The sequence below is a fragment of the Rhodnius prolixus genome, unplaced genomic scaffold (assembly GCF_049639745.1).
Source record: "Rhodnius prolixus isolate KJV_2025 unplaced genomic scaffold, Rpr scaffold_1, whole genome shotgun sequence".
NCBI classification, from domain to species: Eukaryota; Metazoa; Arthropoda; class Insecta; order Hemiptera; family Reduviidae; genus Rhodnius; species Rhodnius prolixus.
Genome location: NW_027411581.1, coordinates 46444104 through 46468786, shown reverse-complemented (window position 1 = coordinate 46468786; position 24683 = coordinate 46444104). Strand labels below are relative to the sequence as shown.

Below are 24683 nucleotides of genomic sequence, written 5' to 3'. Positions count from 1 at the left end.
GAGGATTCATTGTAATAGATTTGTGATGGGTATCTTTGAACTGTATCATCCTTAAAAATGGTTCCATCAATACTCGGTCAGCCATTCTCTATTACTTTCCACGCATTTCCACTATTAAAATGAAAACTGCTGTTAGAGAAAAATGTCCTGTATTCACTCCCTCGACTTATCTGGAATGACAATAATTCAGCTCAATATAAAAGTAATTAGACAGGGTTTATGAGCGATACTCAAAATTATTGTGATGATCTGGAAGACTAGATAGTTTCGTAAATATCTTTGTCTTCTTTTCTAACTTTTTTCTCTAATTCTTCCTTTATAAGATCATGCAGAATGACAGTTTTTATAGAAATCTTTCAATGCCAGCTGTATAATTAATACACTTATAACTTACAAAATCCCCAAACTGAAGTTGTTTCTATTCCTGGCACTGAACCTCTTATCTTTGTTCTTATTTAGACGAACGAATTTATCTTAGCGGAATTAACAGCAGTTTGAGTGCACTGAGATATAACAAAGCACTAGGCCAAGATTCGATGAATAATTTCTTATTTATTTTTTAAGAGCTTCTGGAGAAATTTTTGTCTCTCTGCAACTTGATTTAAGATGTTTTTATAAATCCGTCCTCTTTTAGTCGGATTAATTTTCCACATTTTCAAAATGGAAACGTTAATGATCCGAGGTATTTCTTGTGCAAATTCTAAATGCTGTTTTTTGTCTGGTCTCCTCCTTCGACCACTCGTAATTTTTGTTACTTCTAATAACTTTTTAGCTGAATTCCTGGCTGGATTCAGTCGTGAAAATTTCACTAAAACAAAGTATACCAAAGTAAAAAGCAAAGTATACAGCATCTTTAACTTAAAGGCAGCCTTAACTGTACAGACAAAAAGTACTTTTGATTAAACTGCTTAATCTTAGAGGTTTTTTTTCGAAGTCCTAATAATTTTAAACTACCTTCTAACTGCAGTTAGAGGCAAAGAAGGTATTTCGGAATGGATTTATGGTTTCTTACGGTGATAGGTAAGTGGTATACTGGACACCTTTTCATTTTCATTGTTTTTAAATGATTTGCATCTGTTTCGGATCCAGTAATTAGAATAGGTAACAACTTTACTTGGTTATTCATGCATTCCGATGATATTGCATTTCCCAAGACCTAATCTCTCTCAAAGCAAAATTTATTATATTTAATGCAATTTGTCTTAAGATGAGGTGGAAGGTTGGCTTCATTAGAAAAATTTCCTCTACTTTAAAGCAGTAGGTTAAGATGGTTAAATTTGCAGTTAATAGAATGTTTTCAAGCTTGGTGTTTTTATCAATAAAATTAATTTTTTTAACTCGTTCTTCTACTTCATCCTGTGCTACGTCTGCCAAGTTTGGGTATAACAAAAGTAAGAGCAATTAGAAAAGTTTCTATAATTTTTAATTATGAAACCACTGCACAAACCCATAGTACATCTAATTATACTATATGATATACTGGTATCCTCAATGGACTCATTATTTCTCTTTTGTTTGAACCTGCATTTTAATTATCTCTCTAAAATGCAGCAGCAACCAGTTCACCTTTACCCTAAAATTATTAAGCATAATGTTTTTTGGTTGCAGCACTACATCACACAGATGATTCCGTTTTGCTTTTTCTTTTAACAATACTTCTAATTGAAATGTTTTCAGAAATAATTCAAGCATTAAATAGAGGTCTTACAGCACGCTCACCTCACGAATCTCGTTATTCATTTTTTAATCAGGATGTTAAAATTATACAGCTTGATCTATGAGGACCAGAATCAATTTACTCAGAGAAAGGTACGACGGTTGCTCAAAATCAGGGGGCGTTGTTCTATCATAATTTCTTTCTATACCTGAATAAAAATATGGTTTCCAATGTTATGGGCTCCATAAATAACTCTCAGAAGTAACTTTCGTAAGGAAAGATTTTGTTCTTCAAAATGGTGATTAAAGATAAGGAAATTCAGATAGTAAAGACATACACTTGTAGAAATACTACGATTGCACTAGTACGCGGCTAGGGTTACCAAAGAATGTAACTTCTCTGTCCCGAATGAAAACTTCTTTTTATAAAAAGTTGAAGGAACCACATAAATTGTATATCTTCAACTCTATCCGCATTCAATGGCAATCAATAAAAGTTCTGCCTTAAGGGAAACTTCTTTAAAATAAGTAGAAGTCCACTTTCTAAGACCATCCTTCTCCAGTCTAAAGAGCTGCCTAAAAAAAAAAACTGAAACGCTCTTTAGAGGTACTGGCCGCAAGGCTATTGACAAACACTCTCATCCTATAGCCTTGTGGGCATAAACTTGGGCTCTATCTTAAGTAAACAAACACCTTACTGTGAGGAGGAATGGAAACCCTACAAAATCTGCTCCCAGTTGGTATCGATCAAAGCCATTTCTTAGCATGAAATTTCTCCTGCAAATTCCCATTCCTTACTGTTTCATTTCAACCTGAAGGTAAACAGAATAGACAAAAATGAATAAAGTTTTCTGCAGGTATCCGAGAAAGATGCACATAATATATATTCATTTATTTGCATAGAGTTCAACCACGACTTCTGTAATGTCACATACAAGATGCATGTGATAATCGAGAAGTATTGCTGTATGCAAACTCGTGACCTTATTATTACTTCGTGCTGACCACAGGGTTAAATGTTACTGACATATGATGACCTCAGTAATTGCTCCACCCGTTTTTATCAGATATTTTTTTCTCCTATTAAGTAAAGGCACTGAACGCCAAATATCTCAGAAGTATGCGTGAAATGAATACAATAATTTGAATACGCTATTCTATTCTGTCACCTTTAGAAGCTCCCACTAAATATTTGAGATAAAGGGTGGCGATAGAAGCATCAATAAAAGAAACGAAGATAAATTTATTTCTAGTTAGAATGTAGTTCATCTTTTCTGACAGTTCTGAACGGTGAAACTGTAATGAAACAAAATCATCTTATGAAAAATGTTACCAAGCTTCAATTTGATGGGACACCAACCTGTATTTGTTTACAAATAATATCAAAAATATCCTATTTCGCATTCTAAAAATATCCAAAAAATCTTCACCAAATGAATCTCTGAGGAACGCGATTACTATTAGTGCATTCCTTGTATGAATATTCGAATTGGTCCGCTGTTTGGTCATGACATTTAGGAAAGCTTTTGCTAATTATTATTAAACTGCAGACATAATCATCCCTTATACAAATGTCTTACTGGACAGTTTTAATAAGCTATTTATCTTTAAAGGGTCTTCCCAAAAATTAATTTAGATGCCGTTAAAATGTGACCAATCTATTCGGTCCAAATTTCACCATATGATCTCAATAGTTGACTAAGGCTGGAAACATAGTGGAGCAAAGCGGCGATGATAGCGAAGAGCGAAGCGGCGAAATCAAACACAAGTTAACATATGGGACCGCGCATAGTGGCGAGCAAAGCGAAGACAGAGCAACTCTATCTATTTCTAGTTTTTGTTTTTGCCGTTTTGCTCTTCGCTATCATCGCCGCTTTGCGCGCCGCTCCACTATGTTTCCAGCCTAACGAATCTATTGTAAAACGATTTTGCCTCCAGTCGAACAGTTTTATTTAAGTTCTACGCATGAAGTTTTCGTTAGTTAACTCATAGAAAGCTGATTTAATTATTAACAAATAAAGAGGATATTTTTTTAAGGAATAAAAAGAGAAATGAAGCGGAAGAACGAGAGCTATCTTAAAATTAGAAGTTGAAATTAGTTAGAAAACCAGGAAACGATGAGATCGCGTGTCCACTTACGTGATTAAAATTCTAGAAAACAAAAACAAATTAAAGCAATATATGATCCTATTGATCATCGCCTTTTAAGGACAATCTCTCATCCTTAGGGTGTTTTTTTAGGTTGCAAAAATAGTCCAACGTATGATTCCAATGGGTTTAATTATTTCTGTTTATGTACAGCTATTTTATTGTTTAGGTATTTAAAGAAAAAAAGTTGGAGCAAAACCTCATGACTTTTTGGTCACTATAATTTAAGAATTTTTTGAAACCATTTTAAACGTAAAAATCGCTATTTAAAGCAACCGATTTTTTTCAAATTTGTAATTTCACTTCCTGACTTTCAATTAGTATTCTAAAATTATGGAGTCCGTACTACAGGGGAGCCTAATCCACCATTTTCACTTGCCTAAAAAGCAAAACGTTTAAATTAAAAGACAGTTGAACATATGTGTATAAGTTTAAAAAATTCTCGTCAGAGCCATTTTAATTTTTTTCTATTTTATTTATTTATTTTATTTTTTTGTTTACAAGCTAAATTCCGGGCTCCCATGGTAGCCTCGATCCGAAACAATAAATTTAAACTTTCTGCATTTTTCCAAGCATCAGTTATTTTGCTTACACGCACGCATTCAGATCAATTTGTAAAATAATACTTTTTCGAATCTCAAAACTGATATTTAGCATAAAATTTCATAGTCAAATCACGGTGGCGTATCTTCTCTTAATTAAGACTAAGGAATAAAGGTATTTTTTTGTTTTTAATTCAGTGGTCTTCTAATAAATTGGTATTTAACCGTATACTGAAAATCAACTGTTATTCGCTACAGGGAATGTGATTTTCTTTTTTATAATGACTAGTGAATTTAAAAACCTGGAACTAATACATGTCTTTTTTTTTATTCATGGGTAACTGATTTTAGAAAAGTGTAAAGCAAAAATTGTGCCGATCTAGCAAAATTAAATTAACGAATCAAAGCTTGGGTAGTTTATATCTAAAAGTGTTTTTTTTTTTTATATATACAACAGATATGGTATCAAAACTAGAGCAAGTCCTGCTTAATTAGTTAGGGAAAAAACCCTGTAAATCGGAAGTGAGTTCAACTGTGAAGGATCCACTGGAATTTCCACCCTCGCCCAGTTCTCAGACGACTATTATCGACATCTAACAAACTGTTTTTAATTTGTTATTGGCCATGAAAGTTTCTCTAAAAAAATATTGTACAGAGTTAATTAACTTTTTATTTGGTGGTAAACATTTGCATGTTTTTATTAATTTTAATTTTATTAGTAAAATTACTTTTTCTGCAACCATGTAGGGAAGTTCTCATTACTCAATTAAAATCAGCTGTGTAATGCCCAACTTCCCACACTAGTGGGGGGAAATTCCCATTAGTGCCACTTTCCGCACAAGTGAGTGGAAAAACTTTATTGTGCTTCCTTGATATAAGAAGTTTTGTTATAAACATAAATATTTTCTGTAAAACTCTAATAAGCTTATTTAAATAATTAAAAAACGAATATTAAAAAATAAAATAAAAATTGAAAGGAATATAGAAATAAAAATAATACTTTAATAAATAATTAGATATTTTTAATTTTAACAGTTAAAAAGGTTATAGTGTTACCTTATAGAAATTTAAAATGGATTCTAGTGATGCCTGTTTAGAAAACACTCCTCCATCAATAAAAGAAACAGCAGAAAATGTAATAAGTAATGTAAATACGTAAGTAATGTAAATAATTGTAATATAACAATAAATGTTTATAATAGATAAATTACTTTTTGTAGACTGTAAAAATGAAATTTTTAATTTTATTAGTTAATAAATGGTTGCAGAAAAAATATAATATTTAACTCTAGTGTAAAGTATTTTCCTCACACTCGGCAATTTGCACTTTGAACCCTGCCTCGCGTGAGGAAAAGTACTACTTTCCACACTTGTTAAATAAATAACTATTTATCTGCTCTACTTATGTTGATTGAGCTAAACATGAAGCTAAGTTCATGACTGGGTATGATTGCCGGTCTTACCTTGGATTTTACTTGAAGTTATTTGAGAAATATATAGTCAATATATTTTAGGTTCTATCCGCTTCCGTGCACCTACATGATCGGTAGTTTGACATAAAACCCGCCTGGAACGATTGGCTTTATTCATTACTTAACTCACAAATGTCAGAAAGAAATGATTGGGTTAATGACAACTAAAAATCAAGTATGATTTGATTTTCTACTTAAAGATATAATTTTTTTTTTTTTTCTAAATATTATTTTCCGTTTGAAGGTCAGGTTGCCGAACTCGCTATAAAAGTTTTATAAGAACCTGCACTCTCATTCCAATCCTCTTGTCCGCCATTCATCATCTCATCACCTTCCAGACGATTAAAATCAGCCAGTGGCCTCGCGATTTTCTCGTTTCTGAAGAGAGTAGCTAATCCTGGAGACGACTTAAGGAGTGTTATCACTGGGTAACTTCTCTCCTCAATTAGTGAGTTTGTAGTGTTGTCAGTTATTGTCATGTTACTTATAGCATATCTAGTGCTGGTGTAACTTAACAAATAAATAAATAAAAAGTTATTACAAATCAGTGAATTATTTTTATATTTTTAAAGAAAAGAACGCAAGTTTTCAACGTAATAAACTTGTTGCTTAGCTGTTAGAACTTCTAAGTTTCATACGTATAAGTGAGAACCACATCACTGTTTACTTGAGATGCTCTTTGCGTCACCAACTCCGATAGTATCTTTCATCTAGTTAGATACACATCTATAACTGCTGGACCGGATCCATATTCTCCTATTGAAGGTCTAACTTTACTAAACTCTGTCTTGCTAATGGAAGTTACTATGATGTACCACTGAATTAACATTGCACTCGGCTTTTATTTACACTCTCCAACTTTTCAGCTAGCCTTCTCATCTTGATCACTATCTCCTACCTATCTTTATTAGTTTAATAAATTCTTATCTCTGCAATTTCAAATTAAATTTCTTACAATATCAACATCAATGATACTTTACATGCTATTTTTCATTTCTTATTAAATCAAATCATCTCTTTACGTCTTAATAGAATAGAAACATTTCTCAATTTAGTGCGTTATAATTATTTCAATATTGTGTTAGTGTACAACTGGATTACTCACTCACTATCTCACTTGAACTGAAATTGTTATAGAGGGATTTGAAATTCCGAAGAACATGTATTCACGAAGGTTGCATTCCATTCCAAGAGCAGCGAGAAATAAAGAAATATAATAAAAAGCGGGTAATATCTCTATCCACTATTTAGGGTAGTAGACTGCACCATAGTGCAATACACGAGTGTAAAAAAAAAAGAAAAAAGTAATGCCTATTTTTTTAGACGGGCTTTACGTCTAACTACCGATTAGGTGTCGTGGATGGAGGCTTATAGCTAGAATACTCAACTGCAAATTTCTTTTATTAACCATTTAATAAAAACGGGGAACCCAGTACCGCAATACTTCTTAGATTGTAAAATTCTGCCCGTTGTTTTTTATCTTTTTGGTAAAGCACCACGTCTACAACGCACGTGAATCTTTACTCTTTGTGATCTGTACATGTTTATGACTTTAAAAACCAGATGTAAAGCTTGGATACGATCTAAAGAAGCAATTTTGGGCAATGGTTTTAAAAAAAACTCGCAAGGTGGTGTTTTAAGGATTTTAATAATTAAACTCATGCGATTCAACAAAATATCTCAAAAATTAAGCAGACAGTTCAATTTCGTAACCAGTTTTGGTCCTGATTCTCCAAACGATAAGGTTTTGGCGAAACAGGTCAACGAGAAATGGGATTTTAGTGACGGTAGTTTCTTTAAAATGACTCCAAGATTTCCTTTAAAACATTTCACATATTGTGGACATTTATAAAGATCTGTTACGACAGAACTATTGAACAAATTATGGCTGAAATACAAAGAAAAAAAATGGTGAAATCATCATCATCACAATCATTAAAAATTCATACGTATTAAGAGCACAACTTTGATCATTTGTCATGCCTTTAACAGTTTGGTTTAATACAATTCATAATTAATTTTGAATCTCCCAGAATTCATTCCCAATCATACAAGATCTATGTAAATTGTCTGTAGAATGAGAACACAAATATTTTGTTTAACAATGACATGATATGAGCATCGAAAAGCAAAGTTAGAGTAGTGTTTAAAAATGTACCTGCAGAAGGTTGTATAAGTAGGCTTACCATAATTACGAAGAGCCAAACCGGGACGCAGAGGAGGAAGAGGCTCATTTTCGTTTTGCTTTTCGCTTAATTTGTGTTTTTCATATTTGAAATGCAATCAGAATTATTAAGAACTGAAAACATATTAATAACTGGGCGCGGGAGAACGATCGGCCGCGGTGTCGGTGTTGTTCAAGTTTGACCGGGACGCCGGGACAGGGATCTCAAACCGGGACCATCCCGGTCAAACCGGTACGTATGGTAAGCCTATGTATAAGTAACAGCATAGGCACATCTAGAGCAGTTAAGAGTTGAAACCCTCAAAACAATATTTAAAATAAATAATTGGATCTTAGGAAAGGGATTAGCTATGCGGTTAGTGTATTGGATTCCCACGCGGAAGTCCAGGGTTCGAATCCAGCTGCTGACCCTTAGATTTTCTCTTCCTAGGAGCTTCTTACAGCTCACTGTCCGGTGATGAACAGTGTTGTCTGTAACGAGAGAACACTGTCCGGAGGCCGGCAGTGCACTGAAAAAAGCTCCGGGCGCCAACAACCTTGAGATGTTGACGCTCCTTATGTCATTAAAAAAAAAATGGATCTTTGTTAAGACTAGATTCCAAGGAAGCTGGCTCACTCTATTCCACTGCGTTCCAGAGAAACTTTTTGGGCAACCCATCTCCTTGTGTTTGATTAGACTTAATAATCTGGAGAGAGACTCCAGGAAAAGATTAATGACACGAATTTTTCTCCTCCTAAATTCCAAACTCTCAGCCATACATGCATTTCTCACTTACAAGTAGGACTATTCAATACCTATTACTTCCATTACTTTTTTTGTCTTGTCAAAGCAACATAGAGTACCCGTTGACAGGCCCAGGCGATGCGTATGTTTGCTCTCTTGCAGTGGCCTACCCGAATGACCTCCTGGCCTTGTTGGAACAATGCTGCAGTAAACATACGTGAGGGGTCTAATAATGAAATTTTTCGCCTGCTTTTGGCCTAAAATTCCATTGTTGGTGGATGCTAGAACTATTTGTGGGTCCACGATCTATATGTACTGTATATTTTAATAACTTTAATTGAAACAATACGATACTGAAGGGATGGGATTAGCTCAGTGGCTGGCGAATCTGGAATCAAGCTGCTGAGCCTTAAATTCTCTCTCTTGCAAGAAGCTTCTTACAACTCACTGTCCGGTGATGGAAAATGTTGTTTGGAACGAGGGAATACTGTCCAAAAGGTGGTAGTGCACTGAAAAAAGCTCTGGGCGCCAATAACGTTAGATATTGTTGGTGTTTAAGTCAAGAAATACGATTTGGAAATTGTGAGAAATCTCTTAGACTCAGTCTGACACTGCGTGTACAAATTACGAGTACTAAATCGTATTTAGTGGAATTTTCACTCAAGTTATAATAAAATATTATAAATAAGTAGAAATAAAGACCCCAAAGGTCCCCTAAAATACTTATTTGTACCTCCTACAGATGATCCTATAAATTTCAGTGCATGACCAGGCTGCCCGTTAATTTATGGTATATTGCCATCATTTCTCCAACATGTCTCGAAGGTTAGTTACTAAGTTTAGCAAGAGTAAACAATGAGCGAACATTAAATGAGGAGCATCCTTACTTAAACTACATAAATCACTGTAATGCTTGATTGATGATGACTAGGCTATTACAGTAATCCTGGAAATAACTAAACACTTTTCATCATCCTGATTTAATGTCTATCCTCAATTATATATTGATTTCCATACATGCTCTTATGTAATGGTTATATGATTGATTATGTATTTTTTTTTATAGAGACCGTAACAATTTTTTGTAGATATATGATTACATTTAAGTGAAAATTTATCTTTATTTTCTGAGGGCATTTAAATGCAAAAATAAGACGCATTTTCTAAAAATCTTTTACCTTATGCCTTTGCAATCCATCAGTTTGGTCATTTGGCACCTATATTATGCACAAGCTCAGTAGAAACTGTCCTGAATCTTTACAGAATTGCAGTTTGTAGCACCATTTGTGTTAGTTTTCACTAAAAAATAAAATAAATAAATAAAAGTAGTATAGATTCATTAATTAAAGATATAAATGAAATAAAGGTCACGAGAATTCAAGACCAACTACAAGCATGTATGGTGGTCGGAAGCAAAAATCAACGATTTGTCTGCAACGAGAGAGCACTGAATAAAGGCTGGCAGTGCACTGAAAAAGTACCAGCTGCTAATGAGATCAGATGTTGAAGCACATTTTATTCAAAAGTTTCAGAACTGGAGAAAGCGAGATATTGATACCCAAACTTTGAGCATCTGGTGAAACCACCCAATTTCAAAACCCTATATCTTCTCTAATACAGCACAATGATGGTATTTCATTTAACTGTTCAGATCAATGTTTCCTATAATTGAACGAAATTTCATAAATTTCAGAACTGGAGAAAGCGAGATATTCACACCAAATTTTTGAGCGTCTTGTGGAAGCAATTGAAATCTAATACAAAATAAAAAAAATAGTCATTATTCAAGTATACCTGATTACCTCTTCATTTACTAGCCCAACGGATTGATAAATCAAAATTTTGATTGAACATATTTAAATCGGTTAAGGCTTTGTAATTATTGTAATACCTATTTTTTTCCCAGTCGAGCTTTAACGACCAACTACTAAATTTGGTGACCTGGGCGAAGGCAATTAGCAAACATAGTTTACAATCAATTTCTGATACTTTCAACCAAATAAAATCTAATGTCTAGACCGGAAACCGAACCAAGTACCACAAGATTCATCTTAGCTTTACGGGCCTCGCCTCTAATCTCTCGGCTACAAAGCGACTGAACATATAAACCGTATGATTAACACTATTTTCTGTCTTTAATTACGAGTCACCTCTTATTTTTTTAACAGTTTTACAATATTTGTGTTTGGGTTCAAAATCTAATTCATACTGACCACATGATCAATCCTAAAATTTCCAAAACTTTAAGCAGAATTCTTTGTAGTTTTACATTTTTTATTTTTTGTAATAACTTACTGGAGCATCTTTCTAGTATTATTTCAAGGCAACTAAGTATTTATTTAAGATGAAGCCGAGTCGTTCAGAAAGGTTGGAAGCAAATTTGTTTCTAAGTAGAGATGAAGTCTAGGTTAGAGAATGACGAGATCCAGTACCTCTTTAAAACATACTTCTGCAAAATTTCAATTTAATCATACCAACTCATTTCTCATATTTTCTCAAACTAATATATCGCAACGAATGAGAGCATATTTTTGTTATCTTTAAATATTTCTCAGCTAACGAGACGCTTGCCTTATCTCTCTTTTGTGTGTAATGGAAAAATGTTTTTAAAGGATTTAAATGAGTGAAATAAGCCCTTTTTTTTTTCAGGCGGACTTTAAATCCATCAGCAGATATTTATTTTATTAATTTACTAATTGAATACATTTAATACAAACCCAGGCCTAGACCAGGAATGGAACTCAGTAGTGTATGTTAGCTTTACGGGCGGTCGTAACCACTCGGTTACAGTGAGGTCTTAAATCATTTATTTGTTTTTAAATATTCAAGAGCTCAGCCCTTTAGTAGTAAACTTGGTCACAAAGTTTCAGACCTTTTTAATTAAACTTCAAAATAGGTTTTAAAAGTTAATATTAAAAAATTAATTATGATGAGCATCGAAACCTAAATTATTTCTTTATAAGAGATTGAAATTATCCCTAGGGATCTTTCTTATAGGAAGCCTTCAATGTACTTCAGAGCTTATCTACTTCTTAATGCCTTAGGTAATCCTTCTATTTTCTTATATAAAAATGGGTTAAAAAAAAGAAAAAAGAAAAGCGGTTTAAAAATAGGTTCTCGCCTTTTAACCAACTGTTCGGAAGGAAAAATAAATCTAGTTATATCAAACTTCTAGTGGTATAACATTCTTTTACTCTTTAACAATCTGTTCAGTTTCATCCATGTTATAAAAATATTTCGTTCATCATTTACTTAAGAAAAAATTCAAAATATTGTTATACTTCTAATATCTTGTTACTCTATGATCCTGCTTACGTAAATAAATGATCACTTTCTCATGAATAATTGCAAACCGAAAATGCAAATTGAAAATCTTATTTAATAAAATATTGCCGTGAACAAGAGGAAATAAATCAAGTGTAAAATAATTTAGGTTATTTCTTACCTATTACCAAAGCAAAATACTTTTTCTCCTCAAAGAAAAGTTAATCCTACAAAAAGATATATCCTGTAGGATAAAAAAAAAATTTCTTGAGAGCTCACCTAGTTTCGTTCCTAGGTGCTAGGTATCAATTTCCTCAAATAAATTTGTTTCCAACCTGACGATTTAGAAAGATTAACTCTTCTAATAAAACCAACCATCTTCTACCATAACTCTACTAAAACATTTTACAAGTTCTCACGGCGTGTCGACAATATTCTTTTTCCTACCTATCCTATTTTTGATTTGCTAATGGCAGTGAAATTAGATGGCCTCTTGTAAAGGCAAAAATGATTAAGTATACACTGGAAGAAGCTGATTTCCTTAACCAATCAAATGTTACGACTGATATAAAATCACAGAAATTAATGGATAAGAAAAAAAAATCTCTTTAGATTGAAACATATCTTTAATTTCCGATCAAAACACAATTGTCATAAATTAGTAGATGTTTTAAGATCTAAAATAAGGACACTAAATAGCCTAGAACATTAAAAACTACGTACACTAGACTGCACTGTAGCTAGTCATTGCACCATAAAAAAAAAACGCGAATTTTTCAAAAAATAAAATTAGAGAAACAGGAATTTCAATAATGTGGACGCACGGAATAATAAATACCAAACACTTTAAAACTGCAAAATGGTCGAAGTTCTTTTATGAAGAATTGACAAAGCAAGACAGACAGTATGGATCCTCTCGCAATATTTTATTCTTTTCAGCAAGCAATGTATTACGGGAAAAATATTCTCTAAATTAGATCTGCTTAAGGCTTACTTCCATTCTCCAGTAGCAGTGGAGAGGAGACAAAAAACTGCATTACTTTATGTCCGCCCTAGACCACTTTCTATCGAAATACTAATAACACGGCAATACTTCTAATTAGACAAAATCAAGAGAAAGCCCCTTCCAAAAATAGCATATTACAGAGCACACATTGGGCGAATTCAGGTGACAAGCATTCGGCTATAAAATTTTCTACATTAGGTTTAGAGTCCTGCTTAGTTATGTGTTTAATTATCTCAAGAGTAAATTGAAAAATTTGTATGACATTACCATTGTAAAGTTTGGAAAATTGAAAATTTAAGTTATTTTGTTGAAGTAATTGTACAGAAGATAAGGTACAGGCACTCGGTCAATGCAAATACATTCAGGGGCGAATTAGGCATGATTTAGTTATCAAAGGCTAAATTTACATATTCCGCACAAGTTGCCGTGATAATGCTACATAACAGATCAAGTAAGCTTCTAACTTGACACGGGTTAAGTAAATTATTCTGAATACAAGAAATATTTTACGAACAACACATCTAGTAACACATATTTATCATTGAAGAATCCTTTAGTTTCGAGAACATAATATTATTTAAACAAGATGCCAAAATAAATTAAAAGGGAATATTTACTTCTTTCTTGATTTAATTATTTACTTATTTGTAGCAGGTTTTAGTTTAGGTTTAACCTATTTTGAAAGGCTAATGCAACATTAAATTGTGATATTTATTTGGTTTATAAGCCCCTTTTATGTGGAAAATTTTAAAATAATTCCTTCAAAAGGCTGTGAAGGGCTTCCTTTAAAAAAATATGGGCCACTCAATTTCATGCTAATAAAATAAAAAATCCAACCCAAAATTAACTAGACGATTTAACCCCAAAATATTAATAAATTACAATGCTGTACAAATAAACGAGCAAAGAGAAAGCCCGTAAACGGTGTTTGCGGCTTCTAAGGATTATTGACAAACTGTTCAAGTTTATTAGTAATTCTGTTTGTTAGATGTAGAATCCCTAAACATAGTAATTTAGCGTTATATTTCTGACTTCTCAAAGTAAATAGATAAAACTAGGGCAGTTGCAGAGAGTTCATGAATAACCTAGTTGAGATACTGACACTTATGGTGAAATAGATCAAAGATTTGCTTTAGCTGGCTCCTAGGTGGCTTTTTTTTTTAAATTAATTTCGCTCGTGAACTTGATTTCCCAAAATTGAACAAGGTTACATAATATAATGAAGTCCTAATTGACAGCGAGGGTAAAAAGAAAAAGAAGTTTCTGTTTTAAGAAAGAAGAAGTTAAAACTTAATTATTGTGACTTAAGCACCACTTCAGTGCCCCTCCTAAGCAACTGGTCTGCGAAGTTCAAAGCCTTCTTGAGACCCCAATATAGCCCAAGTGGCAATAACATAATCTCTCTCACTTAATCGCATTTAAGATATTTCTATGATCTCACTTTTATTTATGATCAGCAAATTATTACCCTTACTTCAACTTTTTAAGCTTATACCTATGGTCATACCTAATGTAATAATTATGGTGAAGAAGTATAGGAAAGAGTATAACCGGAAAAGTGGAACAAAAAATGAATTTGGAAAAATATCTTCATTTGGCTCCCCTGTAAAATTTACTTTTTGTGACATGGTGCCTTTTCCCTCCGAGGTACAGATATATAATACTTTCATTCAAACACAGGTTTAGTTATTATTTATTTGTTTATTTACTTTGTAATGTATAAAAATAAATGTATAAAACATTTATATGTTATTGAATATCATAAATCATAATTTGTGAAAATATAAATGATTTACAGAGTTCTTTACACTATCATCCTTGCGGCTCTTGGTAAGATTTATTAAAATTATTTAAGGAGAAATGTCTCTCTACTTGAAATAGGTTGCCGACCCCTTTTTAACCGATCAAAGTATTCAAAACTAACTGACATTGAAAACTGTACAAGATATAGACGGAATTTCAGAATAATTGATTGCAAAAATATTTTATAGCACTGAATATTTTAGAAAAGAAATTGATATTTTGTATTTATTTTTATGAAGTCCTTGACAACAATAATTTGTTTAACTCTTTGAGGCGCACGATTTTAAAGAAAATAAAAGCCCTAGTTGCACAGAATTTCTTTTATTATAAAAAAAATGGAAATAAACATTCATTTCCATTATTTTACTTATGTAAACATCCCTCTCAAAATAAGAAAAAAATTAATAACATTTCAATAGTCCTTTTTAGAGTGGGACACTGGTATTGTATAATACCACTATGCAACTAAAGCTTTATATGGTGTTCATTCAAACACTACTTTTTACCAAAACAAAGCGGAACTTTGCAGACAGTACAGTACTGTCCTTTAGCGCACTGTTCCTTGAAATGTTTGAGTTCCATGTTTTGTCCCAATTTTTTATAAACAAACAATATATGAATTAACAACAGCTGCATCCAAATAATAGAACAGTATGCGGTGCCACCATTTTTTACTATCGGTCAAGTTTATAATAAATATAAAAAAATGTTCACTTATTTACGCATTTACCATTGGTGCACAGCATTGCCAACTGAATGAAAAACTTTAAATACATATTAAGCTGTATGTATGAATAACTTCAACTTTTCGAGGTGGGTTAAAATATATCCCACCATGCAGCAAAAGCTAAGCAAAAGGTGGGACAGTTTTTAACCCACCTAGCCGCAAAGAGTTAAACTAGAACTTCTTTTTCTGATTGCTTGCATGGAAACATTCCATTATCTAAAGGAGATTCTTTCTAGACGCACTAAAAATTTGTAATTATTAAAATAGAAGGACTTTTACCAAAACCAATTGATTGATAAGAATCCTCCAGATTTATGTCTGTAGTAACTGGGGAGATAATAATTCCGATAAGAAAAGTGCTACGAATTTTAGTTTAAATATAAAAGTGTGAAAAATTATTAATCCACTAGCCCGGATATGTTAATCTTTTGCAAAACAAATCTCGGATACAAACTTAGAAAAAGGGAATTTCATTACAGAGTGAACTAATCCATATTCATGCGGCAAACTTCAGTTTTATTCATTTCTTCTAACTGTTTCTAGACACTATGGGGACGCCAATTCGTTTTTTACTAACTGCCGCTACTAATTCACACGTTGAATATTCTTCCTTCAACGGGCACCATAATGTGACAACTAAAAGAGCGCTTTAAGTAAATATCGCTGTATGAGGGCAGAGATGATGCAACAAGTGATGCAACAAGACAGCACAGGACAAGAGAATTTAATTCCCGAAGGGATCCTGGTGATGGCCAAGTGGTGTGATTATTACCACTAGTTGTTTCACGCATCCTTAAGGATCACCTCTAATTGACATTTAGTTTAATTTTAATCCTTGCACCCATGAAAAACATTATTTTGGCAATTCTGGTCAGCGTTATAGTCATATCCTATTTTAAACTTTGCATTTTATTTTACTAGATGATACAAATTAGCCAATTTGCCTTAATTGACCTAATGAAATCAGTAAGTAATTGCAAGTTGCTAATCGGTCTTTCCAAGCGAAGAAGAGTTGTCACTATACGAGGTGTGTTCAAAAAGTAACGGGAATTTTTAAATTTCGCGGGTTTGGAGAGTCTGATTGTAAAATTTTTTTTTTTATTATGTTGGTACACATGCCCCTGAAGTACGATAAAATTTTCAGTAATATTCATTGTTTACTTCTTAAGTGGCAGCCGTTAAGGTTAGACGTGTTTTTCGAGCTTGGCGATTTTTGTTTGTTAAAAAAAATGGATCAAAGAATTTGTATTAAATTTTGCGTAAAAAATGAAATAAAGTGTGTGAAATGTTAATAAAGGCATATGGTGAGTCTGCTATGAGTAAAACAAGGATTTACGAGTGGTATAAGCGTTTCCAAGATGGCCGCGAAAACGTTGAAGATGACGAACGACCTGGACGTCCAAGCACATCAACAACCGATGAAAACGTGAAAAAAGTGAAAGAAATGGTTATGAACGATCGCCGAATCACAATCAGAGAAGTCGCTGATGATGTTGCCATATCAATTGGCTCATGCCATGAAATTTTTTCGGATGTTTTGGGTATGAAACGTGTGGCAGCAAAATTTGTTCCAAAATTGTTGAATTTCGAACAAAAACAGCGGAGAATGGAAGTTGCTCAAGAGTCACTCAATGAAGTCGACAACGATGCGGATCTACTGAAACGTGTTATAACAGGTGACGAAACATGGGTTTACGGATATGATGTCGAAACTAAGGCTCAATCGTCTCAGTGGTGGCATTCTGGATCGCCAAGACCGAAAAAGGCTCGACAAGTGCGGTCGAATGTGAAGGTTATGCTCACTGTGTTCTTCGATTTTTATGGCATAGTGCATCATGAATTCGTGCCACAAGGTCAAACAATCAATAAGGAGTACTACCTACAAGTTCAACGCCGTTTGCGTGAAGCAATCCGAAAAAAACGCCCGGATTTGTGGCAAAACAATTCATGGATTTTGCACCACGATAATGCACCTGCTCACACTTCATTGCTTGTTCGTGAATTTTTGGCCAAAAACAAAACTTTAACGATGCCCCAGCCTCCATATTCGCCAGACATGGCTCCATGTGACTTTTTTCTATTTCCAAACATAAAGAGAACATTAAAAGGCCGTCGTTTTACAAGCATAGATGACATTAAAAGCGAATCGCTGAAAGAGCTGAAAGCTATCACAAAGATCGAGTTTCAGAAGTGTTTCGAGGATTGGAAAAAGCGCTGGCACAAGTGTATTGTATGCGAAGGGGACTACTTTGAAGGCGACAATATTAATGTAGATGAATAAATAAATATTTTTTTCAAAAAACGAAAATTCCCGTTACTTTTTGAACACACCTCGTATACCCACTCTTTCTTATCAGACCCAACTTCGCATTTTTGTCAACCTTCTATACATACTCGTAGAATATTGTAAAAAATAATATTTTAAAGTAAGCGCTGGCCCACTTCATATACAGTCGAACCTATCAATAAGGGACACTGGCGGGGGAAAGCAAAGTGGCCGCTATTTGGAGGTGGCCGTTAGAAGGAGGTAGGCAAGTTTCATAATGAGAAAATATGGGTTTATTTTCCAAACATCTATTTAAAAATTGTTTATTATTAATAGATTTAAAAACGTACATAATTGCATAATTATTTAGCTGTATGATATGCATCAAATTTTTCTTAATTATCCCATTTAGTTTTTGCAAAATCTTCCAACACATTTATTTTCTCTTCTAGAGTTAACCACTTTCGTTTGAGAGACATATCGGAAAAAATAATATTGTTCGTCCAAAGTAATATTGAAAAATTAATAAATGGTACAAGATGTATGAGCTTATAAAGAAAACTTTAGAAAGAAAACAAAAAAGAAGAAAAACTTGTGAGGGGATAATTAGTTTGATCACCGCGTCAAACGAACTTTTAAGAATAAGGTGGTCGTTGGCGGGAGGTGAAACATATAATCCGTTCCCCAAAATCAATGTCCGCGGTCGCTATGTAGAGTGACCGTTAGACGGAGATCTTTTATATAGAAAGTGTATAGGGGTAACACGGGGAAATCCACAAACTGTCTGTAAATGGAGGTGGCCGCTAGTGAGAGTGTCCTTTATGGGAGGCTCGACTGTATATACATATATATTTATAAATCATCATAATCAAAATTAAGATGGCATTAGGACGAGATGTAATAATTATATTGAAACTCAGTAGACTAAATATCTAAACAAATTACTTTACAGTAGTTGGCTTGAAATTTACAAAGCCCTTAGTTCAACACTTAGTAAGGTCAATGTTCGGACGCTTCTTGGACCTTGAAATTGTAGACCCGGTAGAGGTAAGGAACCCTTCTCTTCATTTACTTTAAGCCAAACCACATCCAGATTAGTGTTGGCTAAAGCCTTACCTTTGTATGGATTTCGACCTAGTTACAGAGACTTATTACACATTGCACTGTTTCATCTTCTTCAGCAAATGTATATTATTATTTTTTCATTTTTAATGACTTCATAATGGATTTTAAAAGAGATTCTTTCTTTAAGGTTAAATATGGAAGAATGTACATTTTTTTGGGTGGGTTGCTAAGTAAGCCTCTTCAATCTACTATTTTTGTTTGAACTACCTTTTACATGGTGTTTAGGTAGCTTCCAATAAGTCGTTAGGTATCGTTGTCATTAATTGCACTAATATTTTTTGACTTTAGTTAACCTAGCTAGTGTGCAGCATAGCTGAACGGTATTTCTAAGTAATAACAATTGCTTTTGCGTTAATATATAATATGAGAAATCGCGTAGATCAATACGAAATTGTTTGATTTAACTTTATTATTATGAATATCAAGGATTCCACTAATTTGGTGGAAGTTTTTTGGTAGGATCTCCTAATCTGTTGATTTATGCTGTAGGTTACTAATTGACAGAACAAAACAATTATCAGGGAGGATATTTAATTTTGTATAAAGACAACTTTCACACACAAGTTCTTTCATCGTACTTGTATCAAATGATTCTTCACTTTGTAAAGCTGTCAGGGAATTTTTGTAAATGGATGTTGTGAATTACATTGCGTCCAACTTATTACTTTTACTGAAGGTTTTTTACTTACTTGTCGTCGTAGCTGTAAACTATACGAGCTTAGAAGCTCACTTTTCTTGTTTTCCTTTTTTATAAGCTGGGACAGATGTTGTTGATTGGTCTTTTCTTGTGGAAGGCACTTTATAAGGGTGCTGGATCCATCAAGGGCAACAGTTTTGGGCGAATATGAGCGTTCTGACTTGAATACTTAATAAGTTTTCCTTAACTTCCTATAAGCTTCTTTCTTCCTTCTTAGTAAGCCACTTCCGGAGATTCTGGTCAACTAACAAAATTTCAACTTTTGATATTTCCTTCTGGATTAAATTAGCTATGATAACTTTCTTTTAAGCAATTCTAAATACATTTAATTTCAATTATAGTTATAATTGTAGCTATAGACCTAACTAAATATTTAATGTTTCAGGAGAGGGTGTACAAATGTTGATGGGCAGAATTTTAAAGACGGCCACCGACCATGATCCCATCAAATGTGGTCTCATTTATGAAGAAGGTGAGTCATTTTATTGTCATTATTTTCTGCTAACAAAGCATTGTTCAACCCCGGTAATCAACTTAAAGCTGTGGAGCTAACAATATCTACTTAGTGTTAGGACAGGCCTATCAGTGCCATTAGGTTCAAATAAGGAAGGTAAAGCGAGACTGACTAAGAATTGTGCATTAGTCAGTAGGAGCACTATGATCTTCGATAAGTGGAGTTAAAATAGTTTTGAGTAGAGAAGTGACTCGATCTGAACAGCGCAGAGTATTGAACACCACGTGGGTAAGAGGAACATTGCCAAGGATACGTTCGAACGGGAGTGATTGAAAGAGGATGAACATTTCATTAATTCCCTGGACACTTATTGAGTTTTCAATAGTTTCTGCAATAATTGTGTAGATGATTTAATTCTTTCTTATCGCCGCCGAAAGTTTTATCATTAGCTAAACATTTTTACAAGTTCTCTCTTCAAAGCTAAGAAGAATGTATTCAGGGCCAGATTAGATCCTAGGGCCAATTCAATTCATTTATTCGATAAACAATCGAATAATCAGAAGTAACCTTTAGTTGTGTAGCTTTCCCTTTCTGTACTGAACTTGAGAGAAAAGGGCCAGCAGCATAATCTTGGCATACTGAATGAAAAAGGTGCTCGTTCATGGTTAACTAACCATTGTGGATCGTGAAGAGTTCGGAAATAAATCTCTTGACTTATTTTATTATCTCTTGACTAAGTAACGTTTTGATTGGCTAGATTAACACTCTAAAAAAGCCTGATTATATTTTCTTCTGATTGAACAAAGTAATAGTTGAGGTTCTGGCAATAACTCGTTAAGTTGATTTTTAAATAGTAATTTTCCTAATTGACTATGTTTTGGCAATGATATCAGATGTCTTGTATCGCAGTTTAATTCCTTTAGTGACAATCTAGTACCAATTCTGATTAATTCATTCTCATCCAAAAATTGAGTACAGGATTGTCTAGAACTTATCTTCTAGAGATTGAAATTTTTAATAAACTCATTGCTTCATTTGAGTTGTGAAAGTTTTGTCAAATTTATTTGATAAATTTATTTAATTTTGAAGGTGTGTGAAGTTCACAATTTTGGGATCAGAATTTCTTTTGATTTTTATATTTTGAATGATTTTTATGCTCCTAATTTGGAGGAATAATATTCTACAACAATATGGCTTCTATACTTCTCAACAAGTGATTACTCACTCATAAGTTATAACAGATCTCTCATCTCCTTTGGCATCTCTAGCACGGCAGCAGTTAGTTCTAATCTAGGAACTGTTTATGGAACTGACAAAGACAACGCTCTGTTTGGCAGCTACTTAGAATATGAGTAGATTGTTTTCACCGTTGTTTGATCGAAGTTAGATAGATGTAGGTGTCAAAGGCACGTTCTGATGAATCATAGACTGTAGGTGTGTTTCCATCTATTAGGAATTGGACCATTTTATCTGTTCGTCCATTTGCAGCATAACTTCTTTTCTAAACTCTATCCTAAAAGTAATGAGACCGCGAAAGAGCCCTTTTCAGGTTTCTTCTGCCGTAGTTCTAAATAAATAATGTGAGATTATTATGACTGATGCTGATGAACGAGCAGTTGAACTGTTTCCGTTAGTACAGTTTGTTATTTATATTTTAATGAAGTTTTTCCGCTTATATGTTGTGGGATTTCATCCGAAACCTTCAGCCTAATTTCCAGTATACACAAATTCAACTGTGTTTTGATATTGGGTTATCTTCTCTCAAGTGAGAAATGACACGAATCAATTTCCGTCTGTGTATAATTTCGGTTAAAGCATTGTCATGGTTACTGGTTAATCAACCGAATCAGTAACCAAATTTTTAGTAAGAATTTCTGACTGTTTATCGTAGAATGTGTGGTTGGACCAAGCTTTAAAGATGGGAGGATATCATTCCACAATTTATAGAATTGAATTCATAAACCGAGACAGGCTCCGATGGAACATTACGCCATTATTTTTTAATACTTTCTGTTCTCCGAAAAAAACCCAGTTTCATCAAAACATTTTCTTGCAATCTGGAGTATTAATTATTTCGTTTTGAATGTTAGTACAGAATATAACCGAATTGTAATCCTGAATCCGATTGTCAGAGCCAAACAGTTAAGACCTTACAGTTAAGATCCTTTAACATGTGCAGTTTTGTGGAATATGAAATGAATTAAGAGTTACTGTCACATAAACTGACGTATGATTCATATTTGATATTCGTTTATTAATTGAATTCAAAGTGCTCTAATTTCTGATATTTTCTAACATGCCTTTCTAAATTGTTAAATATTTTATTAGCTTCTTGGTATGAAACGACTTTATATGTTTAAGATAGAATACTAGCAATTAACTTAAAATCATTTTCTCTGGTCGTATCTTTTTACAAATAAATGTTCACAACTCTGTTCATCCGGTGTTAGAATTGAATTTTCTGCAAGTAAAAAATTCACATAATTTCAACAAGTTTCCGCTTTCTTCTTTAACATTTTAATAGCTAAATAGAAAGTTATTTTTTTCTTGCTAAGCCGTAAGCACTGGGAGAAATGATTTTGAAGTTAAAACAAATTTACTGGGTATGATTCCACCCAACTTAGTTTTTTGATATATTACATCTTTGGAAATTAAAAACTAAAATATGCCTGTAATCATCAAGTATCAACTTTTTGGGTGTTTAGTACAATCGGAGTTCTACTTATTTAATATTAGCTGGTATAAATGGAGTATAAACTAGTATAGTTGGAGTGTTAACGTAAGGTTTACACCCAACTATTTAGAGCTTGGTGTAAACGATATTCCTTTAGAAGTTCTGGCTGCGCATGTTCTTTTGGACACGCCGCTTACACCGTACATATGTTCTGTCCAGCTTATTTATACAAGTACATAACCCTCCCACTTAAGCTCCTTAAAACCAGTTCTCACAGACAGTGTAAATAACATATATTTACTACTTGAAAAGGGAAGGAATTTGCTCCGTAGTTAGCGTATACTGGATTCGCAGGCGGAGATCCCTGATTCGAATCCAACGGCTGGCCCTTAGATTTTCTCTTCTTAGGAGTTTCTTACAGCTCACTGGCCGGTGATGGGTCTGTGTTGCCTGTAATGAGAGAACACTGCCCGGAGGCTGGCAGTGCACTAAAAAAAAGCTCTGGGCACCTATGACTTCAAATGTTGACAAGCCTTATTGAAAAAACAAAATAAAAATTACCTAAACAAAAAATATTATTTTTAAAAAACTTGGGCATTATGAGATTGCACCCGAACTATTTTGGTTTAAAAAGTAAATCAATACCTTTATTATTATAAGTATTATCTTATTAGGATACTCAATAGCACTTCATTAAATTGTTTCTGAGAATATGTTTATTAAATAATTTGAACTTCCTAATCTCTTTAACCAAAAAACAGAATAAAAATTAATAATTACTTTTGTCATTAGTAATTACCTCTTATTGCGGTTCTCGGACGGTTCCTGGAAGAAGGACGATGAGCCGCGTTATGCGGATAATCCAAGGTGAGATATCCGTTACGCGCAGGAGAACTGTTTTCTTAGAGCAAATTCATTAAATTTGCGCTGTACAGATTATAAGATGATACAACTAAAAATTTTTAAATCACAAATTAAACTTTCTCACACTTTCTTAAACGGAATTAACACTAATAAGAGAGTAGGAGATAAAAACATAAAAAAAAAGATATAGAAACAAATTTGAGGAAAGTGGCAGGAGCAGTGGTGAAGACAATACAAAAAAATGAAATACCAGCTGGCTGGAGAATGCTGTTACCAACTCTGGGCCGGACAACCACGGAGTAACCTTCTAGGAACTCATCATGTTTTTATCACATCTGTTCATGTTTAAACCAATTGAGTAAACTTCCCACTACGTTTTCACGAATGGGGGTTTTGACTAGAGAGGAGAGGTTTGTACATGATTTTGCTTGTTTTTAGAGGAAACTGTAAACACAAACACTAAACAAAACTCACCGTAGGGACTACAGTACGAGTGGGTCGTAAATGGGTGGGGGCCATGCGTAGGGCAATCTGGTGGCGAAATCATTAAGCACAATATTTACATAGTTCCTACTACGTTGATACACGCCTAAATAGAAGCCAGTTAGACAGTGGGTCCAACTAAAAGCTAAAAAAAAAAAAAAGAAATTGTAAAAAATGGCTTTTCCATTTTCGAGCTCTAGAGGGAGCTTTTATAAAGATTGAGTGTTTGTTGGTGAACTCTCTAACCTCGAAAGCTCATACTTTACTATAAACAATTTTTTTGCTAACAAATAAAAAGTAGTCCTACGCGGGATTCAAACTGGGATCTCCTACTCACAAAGCCACCCACGCTTTTGACCACTAGAGCAACATCCGCTTCAGAGGTGAACCTATATTTAATTCTTTAGTCCCGGGCAAAGTCTCGGTAAGTTTTACCTACTCTTCTCTTCTACACTGCAACAAGTACTTTGACGTTCATCATCTTCAATAACTTCATTCCAACCCTTAACTACAACAGTAGGCTCTCTCCCTGTATTTTGAATAAACAGATCTTTACGTTGCCGATCACGTTCATGCTTCACCAAATCTCATAG

The 24683-nt window shown here is 33.6% G+C and overlaps 1 protein-coding gene and 1 long non-coding RNA gene across 9 annotated transcripts in view; one reads left to right on the top strand and one right to left on the bottom strand.

The window, feature by feature from the left end:
• The window catches only part of LOC141461071 (uncharacterized), a 36578-nt gene extending 12234 nt beyond the window's left edge, over nucleotides 1-24344 (bottom strand). The window contains exons 1-4 of one of the 3 annotated variants that reach the window (XR_012462587.1): nucleotides 23858-24344; nucleotides 23543-23695; nucleotides 19608-19859; nucleotides 9906-10026 (exon numbers count right to left, since the gene is read on the bottom strand). This is a non-coding gene — a long non-coding RNA (uncharacterized lncRNA). Of the gene's footprint in view, nucleotides 1-6272; nucleotides 6748-9905; nucleotides 10027-19607; nucleotides 19860-23542; nucleotides 23829-23857 lie in introns of those variants that run through there. The other 2 variants (XR_012462585.1, XR_012462584.1) reach the window with 2 other exon arrangements.
• Nucleotides 1-24683, top strand: part of Fife (regulating synaptic membrane exocytosis protein fife) — a 261312-nt gene that overhangs the window by 122738 nt on the left and 113891 nt on the right. For all 6 annotated transcript variants that reach the window (XR_012462484.1, XM_074141668.1, XM_074141641.1 and 3 more), the window contains one exon: nucleotides 20001-20087. Coding sequence is in view for 5 of the 6 variants with exons in the window: in XM_074141668.1 (XP_073997769.1) it covers nucleotides 20052-20087 (36 nt within the window). In the remaining variant the exon portion in view is untranslated. The remainder of the gene's footprint in view (nucleotides 1-20000; nucleotides 20088-24683) is intronic.